Raw genomic sequence first — 23,332 nt, 5'->3', positions numbered from 1 at the left:
GAAAGGCCCGTGGGGTCTACAGACATGACCCCACACCCGTACCCTCGACGGGGCGAGCCCCAGGGTCTCGCTGTCCCAGAGCTAGAACGTGCCACCATGAGCCCCAAAGGCCCATCTCTGAAGTGGGGGTGACACTAGGATCATCCAAGGTGAGGTGAGGACTCCAGGCAGCACGGAGCGCTGCAGCTGGGGCGTCAGCATAAACAGACGCAGCACGAAGACCCCAGCTCCCGTGGGGGGACGTGGCGGGGAAGCGGGGGAGCGGACCACTCACCCCTCCGCTGATCGGATATTAACCGAGGGCTCCAGCAGCAAACAGCAGAGGCCGGGCCAGAGCAGCCCGAGGGGGAGGCGCAGGGTGGAGCGGGAGTCCCCGCATTTCCCTTCCCTCCTCTCTCCAGCTGTGACCGCAGGGCAGCCTGCGATCCGGAACAGCGGGTGAAGGCAGACAACAGCACCCGGAAACCCATCCCAGAGGGCGGCCGGAGGGGCCACAGTGCGGCCGGAGGGGCCAATAGGGTCACGGCGCGGCCGGAGGGGCCACAGCGCGGCCGGAGAGGCCACAGCGCAGCCGGAGGGGCCAATAGGGTCACAGCGCGGCCGGAGAGGCCAATAGGGTCACAGCGCGGCCGGAGGGGCCACAGCGCGGCCGGAGGGGCCACAGTGCGGCCGGAGGGACCCATAGGGTCACAGCGCGGCCGGAGGGGCCACAGTGCGGCCGGAGGGGCCAATAGGGTCACAGCGCGGCCGGAGGGGCCACAGCGCGGCCTGTGGGGCCACAGCGCGGCCGGAGGGCCTTGACTGTGTGCACCGACTCCCCCCGGCCGCCCGTGCAGAACAGCGGGGGGCACAGAGGGGCCTTGGGAGCTGCACTGCCACCCGAGCCAGCACCCAGGTCCCAGGGGCGGCCCGCCGTGGGGGAAGATGAGACAATGTGGGGCGACCCGCACGTGTCCTGGGGCCCCTCCAACCATCGGAGACCAACCTGCCACCTGGGCCCTGTGGACGGGAGGGGCCACGTGCTGACCTGACAGCTCAGGGGAGGCCTGCGTGGCGGTCTTACAGACTCAGAGACTTAAAGTCACCACAGGGATGGTCTGACATTAAACTTTTTTTTTTTTTTTAGTGCAATACACTTATTTTATTAAGTTTAATGTACAGCATTTACCTTGGAAATCAAACAACTTAAAGATGCCGATGGAGTTGGAGGAGAAAGGCTGAACTGAATAACTGAATCTTATTTGCTGATTGTTGCCCTTTCCGTCATGCTTTCATCACTTTCATCTACAGGCGTTTTCGATAAAAACCTGTCCAATGAGATCTGCTTCATCCTCCCTTTCAGGATATTTCTGAAAGGAGTTAGGCAAGTGTCATTGAATAGCTCCATCGCACGCCCAGTTGCAATTTTTTCTGGGTGTTTCTTTTGAATAAAGTCTGAAAGTTTCTCCCACATTCCCAACATTTCCTTTATCTCACTTACAGAGATAACCTCCTCCTCCTCCTCCGTGTCATCTATTTCCTGCAAAACCCCTGTGTGCTGCTGCGTCTGCAGCTCCTTTAGCTCCTGCGCTGTCAGTGCCCCGGAGTGCTCCTCGATGAGCTCGTTGGTGTCACCGCCACCCACGTCCAGGCCCGGGGACCTGCCGAGGGATACAGTCTCCTCCGCCGCTGCCGCTTCGGGGTCGAGTCTTCCGAACTCCGTTTCAGACGCTACCTCAGGCCACAGCTTCCTCCACGCAGAAGTCCAGGTCCTCTCTGTAACACCCGCCAGGCCATGTCGGTAATTCTGAGGCATGTCACAATGTAATAGCGGTCCTTCCAGAACTCGCGAAGGGGGAGGTTTGTGCTCTCCGTCACCTCAAGGCAGGGGCGGAACAGGTGCTCGGTGAAGAGCTTGAAATTAGGAATCACCTGCTGGTCCACTGGCTGCAGGACAGGGCGGTGTCAGGTGACACTAAACTGTAACTAAAGCAGTGACGGCGGGTGGTCACCTCCTCGGCCGGTATCTTCCCTGCCAAGAGCCTGTCTGTCTTTTTGCCTCTATGAGAACATGCCCTTGGCATGTCTGGGTGACTGGTAACTTCCCCTTTTCTGGACCCCTCGGGGCACAGCCTAATGGCTGGGCGCCAGGACAGAGACCACAGATTATCACGTTAATTGTTCCCGCACCCACCTCAGCATGTGTCCATCATTTTACTTTTCATCCAATCCCAGGGGTTTCCCGGCTTTGCTTGCTCCCGCCCCTCTAGTCTATCACCAGTGGATTTCCTGTGGCCCACCTGCGTCCCTCCTTCGATTGCAACGTATAAACGCGGATGAGAAATGCCCTTCTGTGGAGCAGCATCTCGACCCGCGAGGTTCCGCTTCCCGGCAATTGTCGACAGTTTGGCTCAATACACTCACAACAATTCCTTACGGGTTTGAGAGTTTTTACGGTGACACACGTCGACACCAGGAACCTCCCACCTCTGGGTGTCCAGGATGATGCTCCGACCAACCTCGGCACCGGCCCGGGCCCTCCTCTGGTCCTGGAGTCACTGACCCCGCGGGCAGGTCTGTGTGCAACTGGTTAGACTAGAGAGACACCCTGGGGCAGCCTGCCATGCACACGCTGTGCCCACAGGATCCCTCTGCCCTCGCGGCCCCGGGCACGTGGCGGGGGGTCAGAACCAAGTGAGCGCCCCCAACGGCGGCGGCGCTTTCCCAGACGCACTGGGTGTTGGGAAGGTCAGAGGAGTTTTAGCCGCGAGGACACGCTGCTTGCACATCCCACGGTCACTCCTCTCAGCAGCAGGGATTGCGCGGAGGGTCAGGCTGGCTCCCGCCCGCCGCCTGCTCGCATCGATAAAGCTTTATTGGCGCGCAGCCGCACACCTTCATTGGCCCGCGGCCCGCAGCTCCTTTTCCTGCTAAAACAGCAGAGCTGAGAAACGGTGACCCACAACCCTGAACGCTTTGCTGGCTGGCCCTTTAAGACAGTGCCGCTGACCTATTTTAGAACAACAAATGGCAGTTCACCTTGGAGCAATCTCAGGACAATGGCACTTTCTCCGCCAGCTGCTAAGTCATGTGACCTGACGAGACCCGAGGCCAGAGCCTGAAGGGACAGCACGGGAGGACAGGACGCAGCTCAGGAACCCACCAGCCTGGCCGTCCCTCGGGGCTCTGCGGCTGCCCACGTCTGGGGACACACTTTATACACAGCCACAACCTGCCCGAGGAGCTGGCCACCTGCTGGGGCGTCCCAGGCGGAGCCAGGGCAGTGCCCATGCCCCCCCCAACACACACACACACACACACACACACACACACACACACACGGCTCCCAGCCCTAAGAGACCCCACTCGGAGTCTGAGTGCGTTTACTGCCAGGGGTGTAACCCAGACACAGTTTCAGTCTGTTTCAAGTTCAACCGCTTTGCCAGGTTTCCTGTTTGCAGTCACCCCACTTCCGCCAGGGAGCACATGCTGGCTCCCAGCTTCCTCGCAGCGGCCTCACGGGGTGCAGGAGGGCCGGCCCCCGGTTCCGTCTGCTCCTGGACTCTCGCTCCCAGCGCAGCGGCCAGAGGACGAGCGCGCCTGCACCCAGAGCCGCTCCCTCGGCACAGCCTGCGCCTGGGGGCCATCAGGTCGGGCTTCCAGCTTTCTCCTCTGAGAACAGGAGAAGGGGGTCTCAATTCACCCTGCCCCCGCCCGTGCGCGGAGCTGCATGGTGGCCCCCAGCCTGGCCTCCGGGGCCCTCCTAGAACCTGTTTTTGCACAGCCTCCATCCCCACGTCCCCACCGGGCCACCGTCCGTCCAGCTGGGCGCGCACTCTGCTCCCGGAACCCAGTGTCCAGTGTGTGTCTGCCCTCCTGCCCGGGGGCCTGGGGCCTTTTGGGGGTGCGGTTATGAGGAAACCCACAGAGCTGGCAGCTGTGTTCCCCCACCGCGGTGGAGAGCAGAGTGGATGAGCACAGGCCGTTCCCTGGAGGAGGTCAGGAGGCCCAGCCTCCCAGGAAGGGGGTCCCATCAGGAAGCTGGGGTGCACTCGCACCAAAATGCTCACAAGAGGAGCAGCGGGTCCCCCTGGGAGGACTGCGTCCGCTGCGGAGTGGGCAGCCTGCAAATGCAAGCGGCCGCACCAAGCCGGCTCTGCTGACCCGGAGCCATAATAGCAGCCTGCGGAGGTGCCAACGCGGCAAGAGGCAGGGAGCATCCCGCAGGGAAGGGGGGCCCCTCAGGCTGGGGGTGGCCACGCCGCCGGCTGCTCACAAGCACAGCAGCCGGACTGGGACCCACCAAGCCTCCAGCTCCAGCCACCGGCTGGGCCAGCGACTTAAAGTCTCCGTGACTCAGTCCCTTCATTTGCAAAGCAGAGCGGGCTGTTTGCAGGGGCCGCTCATGGCGGGCACTGGAGGGACCCCTCAAACAGGACGATGCAGGCGGTGCCTGGTCATCCTCAAGCCCAGAGCCACGGGAGCCGGCCCGGCTCCGCTCGCCTGGGCTTCACAGAGCAGGAATCAGACGGAGGGCCCTGGCGGGGCCGCCAGGAGGCAGACTGTGACATCGCTCCCAGGGGGGACGCCGGAGCGACCCTACAGGAGCAGACGCTCGGACACCCAGCCACAGGCTTCTGGTGACTCCAAGGCCAGAAACCAAACGGTGGTCAGGGCCTAAGGCCACCCTTGCCCTTGGTTGACCGACATTCCAACTCTGCCCCGCCTGCAGACCCCACAGCCTCGATGTCAGAAAGCGCCCGCAGCACCCGCCGCAGCGCCCCCTACTGCCCCAAGGTGTGGAAAAGGCATCCCCAATTCTGACCCCCACCCCCCAACCCAGTCACCGAAACCATAAATCCCTGCTCCTCCCCCAGTGACTTCAGTTGGCCACAAACCCAGACGGTGCAGACCCAGCCCTGCTACCCTTGCTCCAGCCGGACCAGGCCAGCAGCCGCCTGACCCTGCTCTGTCCACTCTCACCACAGGGGCCACAGGGCCTTGAAGAATGAAGGTGAGACCGGAGGAGGCATCCGGGACTTCCATGGCACTCACCGTAAAAGGCCAAGTCCCACCTCAGCCGTGCCAGTACAAGGCCCGGGCCCCCTCCCCCAGCTCCCCCATCCCTCCCTCCCCCCCATCCATGCTGGCCTCCTGGCTGGCCTCAGGGCCTTTGCACTCGCTGTTCCTCCTGCCTGGAGCATCTCTCCCCAAAGCGCTCTGGTCTCTCCAGGTCTCTGGTCAATGCTGCGAGGGAAGCGAGGGCTGCAGGGACCCCCTGTGCCCCGGTGACCTGCCCCCCTGCGGGGCTCTCTTCCTCACACATACATGCCCGTGCGCCCCTTCGTCTGTCCTCTCCGCAGGCTGGGACCTGCCCCGCCCTGCCCCGCAGGCCTCCAACAGCAGCTTGGGGACACGCTCACACCTGCTCACACTCGCCACCTGGCCACCCCCTTCTCACTGTCCACACCTGGTCTCCTGCAAGCCCCGCCTTCCCGGGATCAAATGACATCTCAGTGCTCAGCTCAGGGCGCCCTGTCCTTGTCCACGTCCACCCGGCGTCCTCCCGGCGTCCTCCCGGCCCGCATCCTCTCCTTTCTTCTCTGAATTACACCTCAACAGGGAGGCCCGCGGAGGCCACGTGGCCGGCCAGACCCCCGCGAGCCCCACCCCCTCGATCGGGCAGCGGGTCCCCAGCCGCCCTTGGCTTTTCCCCAGAACCAGCCCCTGCCCGCGGAGGCCGCCTCCCAGGCTCGGGGTTCCTTTCAGAGGAGCATCTGCCCCGGGGTGACCTTGACACACCTGGGGCTGCGGGCGCCCCTCGGGTGGCTCATCACACTGGTCCCCACGGTGCCCTTCGGCTCCCTGCGGGCCGCCCCAGGGGGGATGGGGCCGGGACCCCTCCCCTCGGCCTCCAGGACCGCACCCTCCGGCCGCCTTCCCGCACGCCTGCCCGCCCCTGGTCCCTCCGTCCCTCCGTCCCTCCGCCCCCTGGTCCCTCCGTCCCTCCGCCCCCTGGTCCCTCCGTCCGGAGCGAATGGGTCTCCGCGCCCAGCGCCCCCTCCGCGCCCCTCCTCCCGGCCCCTTCGCTCCCCGCCCCACGTTCCCTTCCCCCACGGCCCCCCGCCCCCCGCCCCCCGGGCCCGCGGACACTCACCCGCGCCGGGGACGGCGGCTCCGGGCCCCGGGCTGGGCCACCAGCGCAGCAGCGCCCGCGCGGGGTCCAGGCTGACGGCGCAGCGCTGCCGCTTCACCCACAGCACCGAGCGCAGCGGCTCGGCCGCCCCCATCGCGCCGGCCCCGCGGGCGCCGCCTCGGCCGGGCGGGGGGCGGGGGGCGGGGGGCGACGGGCGGGCGGACGCCGAGGGGCGCGGGACCGTTAGCGGCCCCTGGAGCCCGGCCGGCGGCGGCGGCGGCGCGGGGCGGGCGGGGCGGGCGCGGCGTTGCGTCACCCCGTACGCCGGCCGCGGGCCGAGGAGGGGCCGAGGGGCGGGCGGGGCGAGGGGAGCCGCGGGGCCGGGCGTGGGGTGCGAGGGGGTCGGTGGGGGCCGAGGAGGGAGCGGGTCCGGCGGGTTTGCGCGGGGCGGGTGCGTCCGGAGGCCGAGCTGGGGAGCGGCGCCCCGCTGGCGGCTGGTGGCTGGGTCCCTCCTGCGGCCGGCCGCCGGGGAGCTCAGTAGCGCCCCCGGCAGGTCCCGATGACAGGGGTTCCCCCCCTCCGGGCAGGTCCTGATGACAGCGGGTACCCCCCTCCGGGCAGGTCCTGATGACAGCGGGTCCCCCCCCCCCCTCCGGGCAGGTCCTGATGACAGCGGGTCCCCCCCTCCCGGCAGGTCCTGATGACAGGGGGTTCCCCCCCTCCGGGCAGGTCCTGATGACAGCGGGTTCCCCCCCCCCTCCAGGCAGGCCCTGATGACAGCGGGTCCCCCCCTCCGGGCAGGTCCTGATGACAGCGGGTCCCCGCGAAGAAATGCCGCCCGGGCACCGTGGGGCGGGGAGGCCTGGGCCCAGTGGCCCGGCCCTGGGAGTGGGTGGCAGGGGCCCACGCCATCCGGGTGCAGCCACCCCGGGCGGCATGTGGCTTGGGCCCCAGGTCCCTTCTCGGACCCCTTCCTTGCCGGGCTGGGCGGGCCTGCGGTCCAGGGAAATAAGCTGGGAGGCAGGGCGGGCGGCCTGGGGGGGAGGGGGCCCTGTGAGACCAGGTGGACGTGGCCACCCTCTCCCTGGCTTGTGGCCCACCCTGAGGCCACCTGGGGAGGCAGGTGCTGCGGGTCCCCTCCTCCTGGGTCCGGGGTCCCAGGTGCCTGCGCACCCAGGCTGAGGGCAGAGCCCCCCGAGGAGGCTGGCTCAGAGGCCCTCCAGGCTGGGGCTGCGGAGAGCAGCCGGGGTCCCACAGCCCCTGGCCGGGTGCTTGTGGCCAGCCTGCGAGGGGGACGCGGGCGTGTGAGCCCCTGGGAGCCACCAGAGCCAAGGGGGCCTGCAGGCTGCCGGCAGGGAAGGCCGGCTGGAGGAGGAGGCCTCTCTCCTGGGACGCTGGGGGGTGGGAGGGTGAGGCAGCGAAGCCCTCCCCTCCGGACCAGGCCCAGGAGAGGGAGCTGCTGGTCTGAGCCCAGATTCAACCCTCCCCTCTTCGCGGGGTTCTTCCCTGACCCCCCCACTGAGCCATCGCTGCCCTGGGAGCAGGTCTGCCCGCCTCGGCTCGAGGAGGCACGACTCGTCTTCCCCTGGAGCCCTGGTGCCAAGAGCAGCCCTGGCACCGTCCGCACAGGGCACCTGCCCCAGATTGATCAATGAGGAAGCTGCACTGAGAGAAGGCAACGTGCCTTAAAGGCACAGGGCGAAGAGGTGGCAGAGGTCTGGCTCCAAAGGCCCCAGCCACCTGCCTCCTGTCAGCTCTCAGCCCAGCGTCCCCTGGGTGCCTCCCACGGGAGCCTGCCCAGCAGAGGGCGAGCCCACATCCTGGCCGCCTGTGCCTGGCACCACGTAGCCACCCGCACGGGTCTGATCCTGCCAGCACCCAGTGATTCACGCTTCCCCGGGAGCCCGGCCCAGCTCCAGGCGGGTGCTGGGAGCACAGAGCAGGGCGGCCACCGGGCAGAAGGTAGGATGTGCGTCCCAGCCCCGCCCCTGGGCAAGGCGGGCCTGGTCTGCCCGCCGGCCTCCTCCCTCCCACGCTGCTGCTCCGCGGCTCCAGAAATGTGGACGGGAAACGTATCCGGAAGCCAGAGCTGCGTGGGAAGGACAATGGCAGGGAGGGGCGGTGGGCAGGGGCCCGGGACGCCCGCCTCCCTGCCCCGGCCTCTGCGGCCTCCCTGGCCGGGCTCCTAGCCCCCGCTGGGTTCTTCAGTGGAGGCCCGCTACCGCCCCTGGAGTCCTGGAGTCCGAGCCGGGGGCCTGAGAGATAAAACACCGGGGTGCCCGGGGGCCTGAGGCGGGACCCTCACCCTCCTCACTCCCAGCTCAGAGGCCAGGCCCGGGTTCTCAGTGCTCTTATGGGCTGAGTTGCTTCCCCTAAAATCCACCTGTTGAAACCCTCACCCCCGGGCCCTCAGAATGTGACTGTATTTGGAGACCAGGCCTTCAGAGAGGTGGTGACAATAAAGCGAGGTCGTGGGGTGGGTCCCCATCCGACTGGACTGGGTCCTTACACGAGGAACTCGGGGCGTGCAGGGCCAGGGCGCCCGAGCACAGAGGGAGCCGTGCGAAGAGAAGCGGCCTCAGCGGAAACCGACCTGCCGGCCCTGACCTCGGGCCTCCAGCCTCCGGGAGCTGGAACCGAGAGGAAACCGTTTCTGACCGTCGAGCCACGCAGGCTGTGGTATTTGCCACCCCAGCAAAGTAACACGGTGGCCGTCCACCCTGGGGGGCGGGGGGTAATTCTGGGCTCAGTCGGGAGGGGCCTGGCCCACGCAAGACAAGACCCCCGGGGAGAAGGTCCCGCACGAGGCCAGGCGTTTGGAAGATGCAATTCCTGCAGTTAAGCTGATGGGGAGAGGGCTGGGCAGGGGCCAGGCCGGGGCTCAGCACAGCCCTGGGCCACGGAGGCAGCTTTGCCCGAGGCGCTGCCGGACCTGCGGCGCCCGGAGCTGGCTGGCTAGGCTCCCAGATCCGTCCACACCAGCCTTCAAAGGCCCCGCGACCCAGTTCCCCTGACAGCGTCCCCGCCCCCTGGCCCACCTCTGCCTGGCACAGGGCCCCTCCCACATGCCTGTCGGGGAAAGCCCCCTCAGCCTCCCCTCCCCCACTGAGCGCTCGGCAGCCCACAGTGTGGGCACCACCCCGCGGGGCTCCCCGCCCGGCTGCCACGTGCAGGGCTACAGACTGTGCCCGCCCACCTGTCACGGTGGAGGTGACCGGGCTGCCAGCTGGGCCGGAGAGCCTGGGCTCAGCCCGCAGCCAGGAGCCTCCGTCAATCAGCCTGACACCCGCCCGCGGCCACCTGTCCCTGTCCGGTCTGCGGGCCTGGGCTGCGGCCCACGTCTGGGCAGCTGGTCGAAGCCAGACATCCTGCCCCGCCAGGCAACACCCACAGCATCGCCAGGTGACCTCGCACACTGGCTGCCTGGGCCCTGAGGTCCTGCCTAGGCGCACGGCATTGCCACCCAACACCCCCTGGGTCATCCATGCCAGACCTGCTGGCCCCGCCTGCCCAGAGCCCTGGCCACCACCGGGGCCAGGCACCCGCCGCACCTGCCAGCACCATCCCCTCCGTGGCCTCTGTCCCAGGAGGCCCTGGCCTGGTTTACGGTGACTGCTGTCTGCATAGACCAGACATCCTCCCTGTCAGGCAGCCACAGGACCTGATGCCCAAACATCTGGGTGGGGCAGGAGGACACCGCACCAGCCGCCGCGTAGGCTGCCAGGCATGCCCCCTCCGCCCTCCACCCTGCCCTCCACCCTGGAGGAGGAGCCGTCCAGCTGCGGCGCAACAAGGCTGGCTGCCTGGAAGAAACATCTGGGCCCACAGGGGCCCAAGCGTGGAGCGTGAGCTGCTGGTTGACAAAACGCTCATCCCTCCGTGGCACCCGTGACCCGGACGATCATCGCGGGGCCTGGGAGCGTCTGCCCACTTACAGACGGGAAGACTGAGGCCAGGGGAGGAGCCTGACCTACAGAATTCACACAGAGAGGTCACTGGATGGGGGTGCTCCCAGGCCGCACTGGTGGGGGAGTCTGGAGTATGAGAACAGAAGCCGTGTGAGCTGTGGCCTGCGCCCGCAGCAGGCACTGCCCGGGGCACTGGGGCAGGGCCGGTCTGTTCCACCCTCCAGGACACGCAGGACTGTCCTGCCTGACCTGCTCTTGCCCCCACCCAGACTCAACTCCCGGAGGTCAGAGGCCGCACCTGCCCGCCTGGGGAGGGCCAGGCCCCGCTGGAGTGGAGGCGGCCCTCGGGGCGCAGTCCGTGAGGCGGGGCAGCCGAAAACAACCCCCAAAGCGGCCAGGGACCTGGGCTCCGGGCACACCCGGGAGCCGCGGGGAGCACACCAAGGGGAGGGCCCCAAAGGCCATGTTGGGGTTGGGTCTGGCCCCCTTGGGCTCCCAGGCCGTTGGGCCCCTGCCAGGCCCCTGCCAGGCCCCTGCCAGGATGCCTGTCCCTGTACTCGGCACCAACCCTCCTCCATCCTCAAGGTGATGCTCTCAGGGGCGGACAGTCCTGGGGAGCCTAGGGACCGGGTCACGGTGACCTGGAGGTGAGCGCAGGGCTGCGGACTTGAGGTCCCTCCCACCACCTGGCCACCTGTGGGCAGCATTCCGGTTTCCTCCTGCGGGGACCAGGCCCGCCTGCCTCCCTGGGGGGCTGGCCTAGAGGCAGGTGCTCCGGGAAAAGGCCGGTTCGGTTGGGTGAACTCTGGGGCGGCTCCCGGTGGGAGGGACACCCCTTGGCCCCCGTGCAACTGGAGGAGGCTGGGCAGTGGGGTGGGTGGGAGACCAGAGCGCGGGCCTCCTTAGGGGCAGGGAGAGCTCAGGCGGGTGGGCGGGCTGTGGGTGCCTCCCCGGGTCTCAGCACAGGGTCCGCTTGGAGTGCAGTGTGGTCTGACTCCTGTAGGGGCTGGGAGCTGCTGCAAGGTCCAGCCTCAGGAGTCAGGGGAGGGGTGCTGGGGAGGCCCCCATCCTGGCAACACCTGTGCCCAGCCCTAGTTTCGAGAGGCCTTTGTACCCCTGGTTGGGTGTGATGCCCTTATAATGAGCTAATCTAGATTATAAAAGGCCGGTGGCCCTAACGACCAAAGACCGGCGCAGGTGGGCGGGGCGCTCACGGGTGGGCGGGGCCGCGTGATTTCGCGTGCTGGGCTTCCAGTTATTAATAATAGGACAGGAGCGAAGGGAAGGCCAGACATTACAGGCATGTTCCCTGCAAAACACTGGGGGAGGGAACCACAGCGTGAAGACAGACAGACGCCCAGTGAAGCCGGGAGACGGGAAGGTGCCTGCTGTCAGCTACACCTGGGAACAGAGGTCACTGGCCGGAGTGGGCGTGGCCACGGCCGGGGCGGGGGGGGGGGGGGGGGAGGTGGGGCGAAATGGGGGATATTAATCCTCTGAACAAAGAAGGTGGCTCCTCTCGGCACGCTGGGCTCGTGGCTCCCCTTGGCTTCCTGGCGTCCTCTGTGTGGCCCACGCCGTGGACCCCCACCACGGACTGATGCTGGGCCCGACCCGGCTCCAACACCGAGAGGAAGCGACTTGGCGTCTAGCTCGGCTGCACCCCCGCCGCACCCCCGGCCGCACATCTATGGCCCGAGCAAGGGAATGGGACTCGCAGGGCCGTAAACTGCGATGTTCAGACCGATAAGGCAGCTCGCCCAGCCTGTTTATTTGCCTTTTTATAAGGAAAGTCCATAAAAACAGAGAGCGACATGGCAAAGGCCCAGGAGCCAGGTGGCCCGACTCAGCGGGGGACAGGGAGGGGCACGGCGACTTGGGTTAAGGGGCGTCAGGCGTGCGTGGGGATGCGGGGGCAAGGGAGGGGCTGCTGGGGAGAAACCCTGCTTCCCACAGGCCCCAGTGCAAGCAGCCGCCCCCGGGGGAGACACCCCGAGGAAGGACAGTCGGTGTCCAGCTCACAGGTTTTGCAACATAAACAAGGGATGTCACACCGAGTCCAAAGAGGAAAATACAAAGAGGAGGGGAGGAGGTCGGTGGAAACAGGCCGATCCGAGCGATTCACGAAGTCCACTCCTGGGGGCAGACACCAGCCACGCTGAGCGGGCGGCTGGGCGTGATGGTGGCCGAGGACCCTGCGTGGGGGGACAGGCGGGGAGACTCCAAGGACGATACAGGACAATGGAGACGTGTGGACAGAGCATGAGAGCCAGCGGGGGAGACGGGGCGGGAACTTGGACTTGGGGCAGGGAGATCCCGGAACCTGGAGCAGCTCGCTCCACCCCCGTACAGATGGGGAAACTGAGGCCAGAGAGGGGCAGCGGCCTCGGAGAAGTACAGGAATGCAGCCAGTCCTGCAACTCACGTCCACGGGGCCCTCCCGTGTGCCAGGCCAGGCAGGGAGGGCCCCACCCGCGCGCAGAGGCTGACAGACGAGGACCCCGCAGAGCTCACAGGGCACAGGGAGTCCCAGGCCGGGCCTTGGCTCTGAGAGCTCCCGGCAGAGGGTCCGGCCGGGACCAGGGTCGGGAGGCCTCCTGGGAAAAGGGGGTTAGGTTTCCATCCGGAAGAACTGGGTGCCCTGTGGGCGGGGTGAGTGGGTGCCCCGAGGCAGAAGCTACCGTCCTCGCAGGAGAAGGCATGTCACAGTTTGCAGAACTGGAAGCAGGGAATCGGGGGCCCCTGCCCGGCCCCCACGCCCTCCGTGACCCACGCCCTGCTCTGTGTCGGTCGGGGCCGCTCACAGCCTTCCCTGGGAACACGCTGGCTGTGCCCATTTTACAGAAGATGGGCTAGAGGCTCTGAGGCCTGTCTGCTGCAGGGGGTGGAGGGTGAGGGGGGAGAGGCGAGCCCTGCTCTCTCTGAGCCGGACACTGTGTTCACAGGCAGGCTTCCTTGTCTGCAGGGGAGGGGACAGTAAGACCTCCAACAACCAAACAAAAGGAGAAGCCGGAGCCTGTGAAGCCCTTTCTCTGAGGCCCTGGCCCCCGGGCTTTGTGCACCGTGGGGTTGAGAGGAGGAAGCTGTCCCCGTGCAACCACACACAGTGGGTCCGCGCTGCCTGTCACTACTTGAGCCAATTGAGCAGAGACAGGGTTGAGTCACACCTGAGCGCTTATTCTAACGTTGCTGGCAGCACGGGAGAGCAGCAGGGCATCCACGGAAGTCTGCTCTGCAGCCCATCGTACGCCGGCTGCTTATCTATATTACAAAGGGCTGATATACAAAGTGTCCCCTTGGGAGTTTGACCTGGAGACCGGGAGTTCGATTGCTCACTATGACGTGCGCTGACCACCAGGGGGCTGGTGCGGAACAAAGGAAGGTCCCGGCCGGCAGCCAGAAGGCCCCTATTGGCTCTGATCGCCAGCCAGGCCGAGGGACCCGAATTTCGAGCCTCTAGTCTACATATATAAAAGCCTAAGCAACCGGAGGACCGGTCGACTGGTCGCTATGACATGCACTGACCACCAGGGCGCAGACACTCAGCACAGGAGCTGTCCCCTGGTGGTCAGTGCGCTTTTATAGCGGGAGTGCCGCTCAGCTGACCGATGGGCACCAGACACCGGGCTCATGGCTGGCAAGCACAGCTGCGGTGGCACGAGCCTCTCCCGCCTCCACGGCAGCGCCACCAAGTGGCGGCGGCAGGCGCAGCGGGGCCGGGATGAGCAGGAGCTGCATGGCGCCCGGCCCGGGCTCCTCCCCGGCTGCCTGCCGCTTCGTGCAGTACTACATCCCCCGAGGGGTCCCGGATTGCGAGAGGGCGCAGGCCAGGCCGAGGGACCCCGTCGGTGCACGAATCCGTGCACCGGGCCTCTAGTATAGGTGTAAGTACAAAGGAAAGCAGGCAAAAGGGCAGTTTACAGATATGCAAAGGGGCTAGGGGTCTTCAAAGGGCTGAGTGACATGCAAGGGCTGGGCCTTCATGGGGAAATGGCCAAAGGGGGTCAATGACCAGGTGAGCCGGCTGGAGGTCTGCAGAGGCCTGCCGGTAGCACAAAGGGCCGGGGACCTCGAAGGGCTGGCGACCCTGGTTCCTGTAACTAATCTTTGTTCATCTTCCCTTGACAACAGGCAGCTCCTCACGGGGAGGAAGGGCCGCCCCCCGGGTCAGCTGCAGCCGGGGTGGAATGTGCCTTCCTTCATCAGAATAACCACCCCGTTCACAGAGCGTGATTCATGTTCATGCAACACTAGCTGGTTCCCCCACATCCTGTTCCCGCCCCCTCCCACCCATGCGCGTCATTTCTCCCCAACGTCAACGTGAGAAGCGTCCAAATCCATAGAGAATTTTTTTTTTTTGCGTTTATTTGAGCCCAACTGTCAACAATTGCTGGGAAGCAAAATCTCAAGGGATTGGGATAATCCTCTACACCAGCGGTTCTCAACCTGTGGGTCGCGACCCCTTTGGGGGTCGAACGACCCTTTCACAGGGGTCGCCTAAGACCAGGGGTCCTCAAACTACGGCCCGCGGGCCACATGCAAATACAAATATTGTATTTGTTCCCGTTTTGGTTTTTTTACTTCAAAATAAGATATGTGCAGTGTGCATAGGAATTTGCTCATAGTTTTTTTTTTTTAAACTATAGTCCGGCCCTTCAACGGTCTGAGGGACAGTGAACTGGGCCCCTGTTTAAAAAGTTTGAGGACCCCTGCCTAAGACCATCGGAAAACACATATATCATTACATATTGTTTTTGTGATTAATCACTACGCTTTAATCATGTTCAATTTGTAACCATGAAAATACATCCTGCAGATCAGATATTTACATGACGATTCATAACAGTAGCAACATGACAGTGATGAAGTAGCAACGAAGATAATGTTATGGTTGGGGGTCACCACCACGTGAGGAACTGTATTTCGCGGCATTAGGAAGGTTGAGACCCCTGCTCTAGAGGGTGACAGTTTTGCACCTTATTTTATACATGACAGTCAAGGGGGTGACAGGAAATCCACTGGTGACAGCGTAGGGAGGCGGGAGCAAGCACAGCGGGGAACCTGTGGGACTGGACGGAGAGTGAAGGGATGGACACAGACTTCTCTCCCGCGTGGGTGTGGTGGGCGCAGGGCAGTTCGCAGTGAACAACGAACCGGATGACAAGAACACGGAGGGGGCTGGTGGTCTGGGCTGGGGCCTGAGGAAAGAGGGAACGACCCCGCATTCCAAAGGCCTGGGGGTCCCAGATGCCAAAAGGCCACCGACAGGCTCCGTCCACGAAAGACTGGCCTCCGTCAGGGAAGGTACGGGGCCAGGACACGGCTCCCCGCACAGCTCGCTTCTAGCGAGAAAGCTTTCGTTTCCGACCATCCGGTGCGGTTGGTTGCTCGGTCTGAGTGCGGTCGGCCGCCAGAGGCCTCCCCTGAGCGAGCCGGGCTTGGCGTGTGGCCCCTCCTCGCCCACTCCAGCTGCCCACCCCGGGGAAGGTGCCAGCACCGTCTCCGACGACCAGGCTGAGGAAAACGCACATCTTGCGCTGCATGTCCAGCCTGATCGGCCTGGGCTGTCAGGAGGGTCACTCCACACCCCAGGAAGGAAGAGGCCTCCCAACCAAACTCCCAGAACCAGCGGGCCTTCCTGCCTCCCTCCCCGGAGGGATTCTGTTAAAGTGGAAAACCAGGTTCCATCCAAGTCCGCCCCCCCGCCCCGCCCCCCCTGCACCCCCCCGGCCCCCGCCCAGGGCCCTTCCCGCCAGCCTCCCTCCTCCTGCTCCCGGCTCTGCAGCAGCCAAGACTCCTGTCACCTCAGCCCCTTTGCACTTCCCCAAACATGTTTTCCACCCTGGACTCCTATTGGCCGGCTCTCCCGTCACTCCAGTTTCTGCTCCCGCCCCTGATCACTCGCCGCCCCCCAATCACTCGCGGGGGTGGGGGGGGGCCCTTTGTTTTTCTAACGTGTTTACACCAGGCTGTCCTGGGTGTTCCTGTGCTGGCTTAGGGCTCACTGGCCCAAGGGCAGGGCTTCACGCAGGATCCCGCGTTTGTACCACACGTGCGTGTACTCCCGGCTCCCGTGGGGGCTGGGTGATCAGGGCGCTGCCACAGAGGGAAGTGACCCCTCTGTCCATATGCTCCCTGCAGGCGGACCCCTTCTTACCTATCGGCATTCTAATCCCTAGAGTTCCCTCCTTGCCCCTGGAGTTTCACAAAAGCAGCCCCTTGCCAGGAAGCGCCTCTCCCAGCGGATGAGGGAACCTACGCATTATTGATCAAAGATTTGCAGGAACCTTGTGCCGGACTCACATCAAGGAGGGTCAACGGACTAAGCACAGTCTTCCTCGAACCCCTCTGGCGCCCAGAGGTCTGGGGTCAGTCGCCTCTTGCCCCTCCCACCTCCCCTTCCCTTCACAGAAAAGAAGCCTGAATTCTGCGCTTTCTTAACGTGAATTCGAGGCATCACTAGGTCCCCCATCCTCTCGGTTGGTGCCTCCCCGATCAATAACCCTTCTGTGCACCGGAGGGGCCACGTGCTGACCTGACAGCTCAGGGGCGGCCTGCGTGGCGGTCCTGCAGACTCAGAGACCTAAGGTCACCACCAAGGATGGCCTGACATTAAACTGTAACTAAAGCAGTGACGGCGGGTGGTCACCTCCTCGGCCGGTATCTTCCCTGCCAAGGCCAACCTTTACCTTCAGTGAGCCTGTCTGTCTTTTTGCCTCTATGAGAACATGCCCTTGACATGTCTGGGTGACTGGTAGCTTCTCTTTTTCTGGAGCCCTCGGGGCACAGCGTAATGTGCTGGGCGCCAGCACAGAGACCACAGATCCCTTCATTGTTACTGTTATCATGTTATTGTTGACTGTTAACTACCCTGCACCCACCCGAGTAAAAGAGGCGCGTCTCCCCATTTTACTTTTTCTTTAATCCCAGGGGTTCCCCGCTTTGCTGGCTCCCACCTCTCTGCTCTATCACCAGTGCGTCTCCTGTGCCACCTGCGTCCCTCCTTTGACGGCAACGTATAAATACGGATGCAACCCGCCCTTCTCCGGAGCACTATCCCAACCCGCTGAGGTTCTGCTTCCCGGCAATTGTCGACAGTTTGGCTCAAATAAACTCACAAAATGCGTTACAGGTTTGAGTGGTTGTACGCTGACACAGGTGCCCGCCTGCCCTGCCGCCTGCGACCCGGCGGGAGGGGACACCTGCCGGATCCTGCCCGTCATCCTCTTCGCCATCACGTCTCGGAGGTGCTTCCCCAGACGGCTGCCTCCCCGCACGCCCACGGCCACAGATGTATCTGGAAGCGAAAGCAGAGCCTAAGGCAGCCGTGGGCAAACTACGGCCCGCTGGATCCGGCCCGTTTGAAATGAATAAAACTAAAAAACAAAAAGACCGTACCCTTTTATGTAATGATGTTTACTTTGAATTTATATTAGTTCACACAAACACTCCATCCATGCCTTTTTTCCGGCCCTCTGGTCCAGTTTAAGAACCCATTGTGGCCCTCGAGTCAAAAAGTTTGCCCACCCCTGGATTAAGGCCACGGCTTTCCAGCAGGCGGTGTCCTGGGGGAGCGGCCTGGGGGCAGGAGCCGGGGCCTGAGAGCCTGGTCAGTCGAGGAGCAGGCCAGGCCTCCTGTGGCTGGGGCGCCACCTGCGGGACCCCCAGCTCTGTGGGATGAGCCTCAGGGTTGGCCACCCCAGGTTCATCCTCCCCCCGCCCCCCCACACCCTCTACAGGGTGTTAATTCCAGTCTTGCAGATGTCAGGTGCCTGGTGTTAAAGCAAAGGGGGCGGGGGCAGAGAGACTGCTGAGGCAGCGGGTGCAGCTGCTGGAGTGAAAGCTGGGCCTGAGGCTGTGAATTGGCTGAGAGGCGCCAGGGCTGGGAGGTCTGGGAGGCCTTGTTTTTTCATTTTTGTGTCCCCGGAGCCAATACAGGGCCTGGCAAAGCGTAGGTCTCCTGTCAATATTCGCTGAGCGAGTGGATGAGGACAATGCAAGCAGGGAAGTCAATGGGACAATATTCACTGGCGACAAAGTGGAGTTTAAGTCAAGGGTTGTATACAGAGACACTGACTGGGGCAGTAGTAGGGCCTGGTGGGGCCTGGGGCAGACCAGCTGGCACCTGCCTGTCCAAAGGTGACCAGCCCCTCAGCTCCACGCAGAATCTTGGACCCTTGTCAGACAGTTGGAGACTCTAACAGAAGCCAGAAACCCACATTTGGTCCTGGCTGGTGTTCTCAGTGGTTAGAGCGCTGGCCTGTGCACTGAAGGGTCTCAGGTTCAATTCCCGGTCAAGGGCACTTACCTGGGTTGCAGCTTCGATCCCTGGTCCCTGTCGGGAGCACGTGGAGGCAACCAATTGATGTGTCTCACATCAATGTTTCTTTCTCCCCCTCTCTCTCCCTCTCCCTCCCTCCCCCCTTCTCCCCCGCCCCGTCTCTCTCTCTCTCTTTCTCTCTCCTGCTCTCTCCCCCCTCCCTCTGTTTGCCCCCCTCCCTTCCACTCTCTCTCTAAAAAAAAAATCAATGAAAAAAATATCCTTGGTTGAGAATTAACCAAAAACAAAAAGCAAAACAATAAAGAAACCCACATCTGCATGTGGGGAACCTTGTGCTCTTAAACATCGGCCCCTCGTGGAGAGCTGGACTAGACCCCGGCGGGAAAACAAACCTCATGCGGTTCAGCTGGGCTGCCAAGGTCGTTCTCCAAGGTCAGGGACTGGAAAACACGCAGCAGCCGTGTGTGTGTGTGTGCGCGCGCGTGTGTGCATGTGTGTGCGCGTATGTACGTGTGTGTGCACGCACGTGCATGTGTGCGCGCGCATGTGCGTTGTGTGTGTTATGCGTGCGTGCCTGTGTGTGTATGTGTGCCGTGTGTGTGTCCATGCCGTGTGCGTGTGTGTATGTTTGTGTGTGTGCGTATGCGTGTGTATGTTTGTGTGTGTGCCTGCGTGCGTGTGTGTGTGTGTGTGTGTGTGTGTGTGTGTGTAAGTGCCCCAAACAGCACCGGCACAGAATCACAAAGGACAACTTCCTAGAACTTCAAGGAGAAGATAATGAACGTGAACGCACCACATGTAGGCGGGCTCGGCTGGGACCCACCAGACGGGAGCCGTGGGGTCAGCCCAGAGCCAGGCTCCAAGTCCGGGGGCCGAGCGCCTGGGGAACGGGCCGCAGTCACCACGCGGGCCAGTCCTGGGCGGGGCCAGGGGTCCAGGAGCGTCTGGGCTTGGCCAAGGATCAGGCAGCCGAGGCCCAGAGCCCTGGCTTCGCTTTCTAACCATCGCTGTACTGAGGTGTCGTCCACACGCCACACCCTCCCCTCGCTTAGAGCACGCAGCGCCGGGCTAGCGCGTTTACCGTGATCACTGTGAGAACATGTCATCGCCATAAAGAAACCTCACACCTTAGCAGCCACCCCACCATCCCCTCAGCCTAGGCAACGCCTAACCGACCCCTGCCTGTGACTTTGCCTGTGGTGGGTGTTTCGTGTAGACGGAGTCACACAGATCTGACTTTTCTTTGAGCATCATGTGTTCGAGAATCACCCGTGTTGTAGCACGAAGCAGTACGCCACTCTAACCACTGAGCATACCAGCCGGGCTCCCCTGTCTTCCTGATCCAGCCACCTGGGGGCATGAGGCTCACTTCCTGGCGGGCCACCCTCGTGTCGTCGGCAGTGAAGCTGACAATTTGACATCTGCCCTTTGTGTTTCGCGTGGCTCTGAACGTGGGAGGGGTGCTATTTCGAGGCCCCCAAACCCCCATCATCACCTCTGTGTCCCCCTTGGGTACAATGAGCCCACCCTCTCGGGGGCCACTGCCCCAGGGCAGACGTCCACTCCGCCCCTGCAAACCTAGGTCCGGCCTTTCCTTTCCCTTCTCTTTGTGAGTGAACTCCTGGGGTAGACACCCCACCCAACTGCCCGGGGGCCCAGTGGCTTCCTCTCTGGGTCTCCCAGCTCCGTGGTTGGCTGGTGGGTGACGCCTGCCCCTGTCTCCCAGCTCCGTGGCGGGTGGGTGACGCCTGCCCCTGTCTCCCAGCTCCGTGGTGGTGGGTGATGTCTGCCCTGGTCGGGAGGGGCAGCAGCACGGGGCGGCTGTTGGCTCAATGCCCGACAGCTCCGGCTCCGTCCGGAGTCCACGGCGTCAGGGGGAGCTCTGCCTTCACAAGGCCACACTCACAAGCAGGCCTGAGACCCGACAGCCGGCGGGGAACCCAGGCAGCGCGCACGACACTGTTTTATGCTTCCGGCCTGTGAGACGTTTCCCCAAGATTTACAAGCGCATGAAAAGACACTCAGCACATCAGTTCTTAGGGAGACGCAAGCCAAATCCACAATAAAATGCCGCCTCACTCCCAGTCGGACGCCACCATAAAACACGGGGAGAGAAGCGGTGGCGTGGGTGTGGGCAGCCGGAGCCCGGCACTGCTGGTGGGCGTGGAGGTAGGGCTGCCACCGTGCACCGCAGTCTGGCACCACGGCACGGAGAGGCCACGCACGGAGAGGCCACGGCATGATCAGGCCACGGCACGGAGAGGCCACTCACGGAGAGGCCACGCACGGAGAGGCCATGGCACGGAGAGGCCACGGCACGGACAGGCCACACCTTTCTCCCACCAGCCAGCTCAGCCAGGAGCTGGCCCCAGAGCAGGCCCCCCAGGATCGCCTTGTCTGCCCCGGTGACCAGCCCTCCTGCCGGCCCGGGACCAGCTTGGCATCTGAAGTCCCCGGCCTGGCAGATCGTTCCGTTTCGAGCGGCGGTCGCCTCGGGGTCCCGCCCCCGGTCTCGCAGCCTCTCTGGGCACGGCGCTGGGCAGCGGGCTCGCTTCAAGTGACCCCGGTGGGTGGCCCCATTCAGGCCTGAGGCACAAGCAGAACAGGCAGTGCCAACGAGTGGCTGCCGGGAGCCAGAGCGGGGCCAGCCCGCTGCCAGCCTCCCGCAGGCTGACCTGGAGGGCCGTGGAAAATTCCACAGCCGAGTGCCTCCCGGTGGGAGGCGCTGAGAGGGTGCCCTGCCCCCGCTCCCTCCTGCTTGTCCGCTGGCCGAGGGCGAGAGCAAGGAAGGCGGGGAGGCACAGCCCACAGACCCTGATTCAGGAACTGGGCGGGGGCTGAGCCGCAGCTCCCAACTCCCCAGGGGGTCTGGGCACAGGTGGTCCTTGCGGTGCCAGAGACACGTGGTGGGTCTGCTCGGTGCTGTCCCGCCCGGAGTCCACCAGGCCCGGTCCAGGCCCTGCACCTCGCTGCACCTGGGCCTGGGCCACCTGCTCACTGCGCCTCCCTGGGGGCCGGCTGACCAGTGGATGCCTGGGCGAGACCAGGCACCAAGCCTGGCACCACGCCACCGCTCTGAGCTCTGGGGGAGCCTGTGGGGCACACGGGACGGGGAGGGGGAGGCCCAGAGAGGGGCTGTGCAGAGCCCAGGTGACACCGAGTGGGACCACCTGACCCCGGCCAACTGTCTGGCTGCACCCGGCATTGCCCCAGGCTTACAGGGCGAGGCGATGCCCGTGACTCAGGGGGTGCAGGCGGGGCGGGGAGAGAGGCTGTGGGAGCCCCCGCTGTGGGTCCTGGGCCCAGCATGGAGGGTGCTAGGGCCGCGGCACCGGGCTCTAGGGAAACAGCGTCCAGTTCCTTTTTCTGATTTCTCCGAACCCTTCAGTCCTAGACGCTCCCCGAGCCCCAGATGCCTGCTCAGCGGCCTGTGGGTGATGACTCAGCGCCTCTTGCAGCCCGAGGCCCGCACTGTGCCCCCGCAGGCTGCCGGCTGGTCGGACGCCGGGTGTGGCCGAGGGCAGCCGTGAAGGGGCGTCTGGGGTCAGCGGCTGACAGGAGTGACCGAGGAAAGAGGAGGCGGGTGGGGCGGGGCGGGGAGGGGGGCAGCAGGTGCGCAGTGCCCCTGGCCTTGGCGGGCGCCCAGGATCCTCCCAGGCAGAGCCCAGGGCCCAGGGCCAAGGCCGCAGAGAGCTTCAGGAACGAGCCCGGGCTGAAGGCAGTCTGTCAGCAGCTCATCTGGGCTTGAAAGAAGAGAAGGCCTCCTCCATCCCCCTCCCTCCTCCTCCCCCTCTCCCCTCCCCCGTCCTCCCGCCTCCTCTCTCCCTTCTTCCTCCCCCTTCCCTCCTGCCCCCTCCTCTCTGCCTCGACCCTAAGACCCCAGTGAGACACAGCGGAAGGGCTGACACTACACCCCGCTCCAGGCGGCGACAGCCTACAGCCTGCAGCCTGCGGCTCCCTGGGTCGCCTGGTCCAGGCTGCCCGCAGGCCCAGCCTGACCTGCCCCCAGCGTGGAGGCAGGGACAGCCTGGCCCAGGCGCTTCCTAAATGTCCTCCTCCCGTCCATTCCCGCGGGGACTCCGGTCAGGCTGCTCCGGCCTGTCCTCACTGGGGGAGGAGGAGGGCGTGAGGGGTTTTGTCTGCAGCGTGCACGCAGGACGCACAGCCTGCTCTGGGCACAGGAGCCTGGCCCTCCCTCCCGCTGCCCCCGGAGGCCCCGGGGGAGAGAACACGCTGGGCCAGGCCAGGGCCCGGGTGGTGTTACAGGTGGACGGTGAGGCCCTGAGGGTCGGACGTGCCCAGGCTGCCTCCCCTCCCTCCGGGCCCCTTCTCTGTGGGACACGCCTGGGCCTGATGCCCGTGTGGCCCGTGGGGAGCGGAGCCCCCCCTCTGACAGCAACTCCTGCTGCGGCCGCTTGTCCTCCGGGCAGTGAGCTGGGCTGAGGCCCAGGACAGGTGCCGGGTTCCAGGCCTTGGGGCCGGGACAGGGGGCCCTAGCTCTCTCGTCTCCACTTCTTTCCGGTCCCTTCCATCCAGCCCAGCTGCAGAGCGTGCCCAGCCTGCTCCGACCCAGGAGCCAGGGAAGGCGGCGGGGTGGGGGGGAGGTGGTCGCCTACCGGAAGCCCCTGCAGGCAGAGTGGTGGGGGCAAGAGTGGGAGCTGGTGAGCACACAGTCTGCTGCTGGGACTCGCAAATCCCAGCCCAGATGTTGGGGGGCTGTGGGGTTGGGGGGCCCTGCAGGCAGCGTCGGAGCCCCACGGGCGCTGCCCGCCGGCGGTCGGCGGGGGCCTGGCATTGGCACCGTGGGCCCTGGCAGAGACCTCTCCCTGCCTGGGCTGCCTGGGCTCTGCCACTCTCCCCGCACTGCTTGACCTTCAAGGCGGGGGGTCCGGGCTGCCCTATGCCCGGGCGCAGGGCAGCTGCTGGGCCTGTAGACCTGGGTCGCTCGGGGCAGGCGGCACTGCCCGGCTCCCGCAGGCTCCCGGGCTTCTGTCCAGGCGTCTCGCTCAAACACAGGTGCGTTCGCAT

The 23,332-nt window shown here is 64.7% G+C and overlaps 1 protein-coding gene across 1 annotated transcript in view; it reads right to left on the bottom strand.

Annotated features, from left to right (window-relative positions):
* Positions 1–23,332, bottom strand: part of CERK (ceramide kinase) — a 45,192-nt gene extending 21,860 nt beyond the window's left edge. Inside the window, exons 1-6 of the mRNA XM_059680866.1 lie at positions 22,921–23,332; positions 20,648–20,890; positions 17,226–17,320; positions 13,687–13,809; positions 9,818–9,918; positions 6,137–6,705 (exon numbers count right to left, since the gene is read on the bottom strand). Of these exons, the coding sequence (XP_059536849.1) occupies positions 6,137–6,705; positions 9,818–9,918; positions 13,687–13,809; positions 17,226–17,320; positions 20,648–20,890; positions 22,921–23,332 (1,543 nt within the window). The remainder of the gene's footprint in view (positions 1–6,136; positions 6,706–9,817; positions 9,919–13,686; positions 13,810–17,225; positions 17,321–20,647; positions 20,891–22,920) is intronic.

The sequence above is a fragment of the Myotis daubentonii genome, chromosome 2 (assembly GCF_963259705.1).
Source record: "Myotis daubentonii chromosome 2, mMyoDau2.1, whole genome shotgun sequence".
NCBI classification, from domain to species: domain Eukaryota; kingdom Metazoa; phylum Chordata; class Mammalia; order Chiroptera; family Vespertilionidae; genus Myotis; species Myotis daubentonii.
This window is presented reverse-complemented; position numbering and strand designations above follow the sequence as displayed.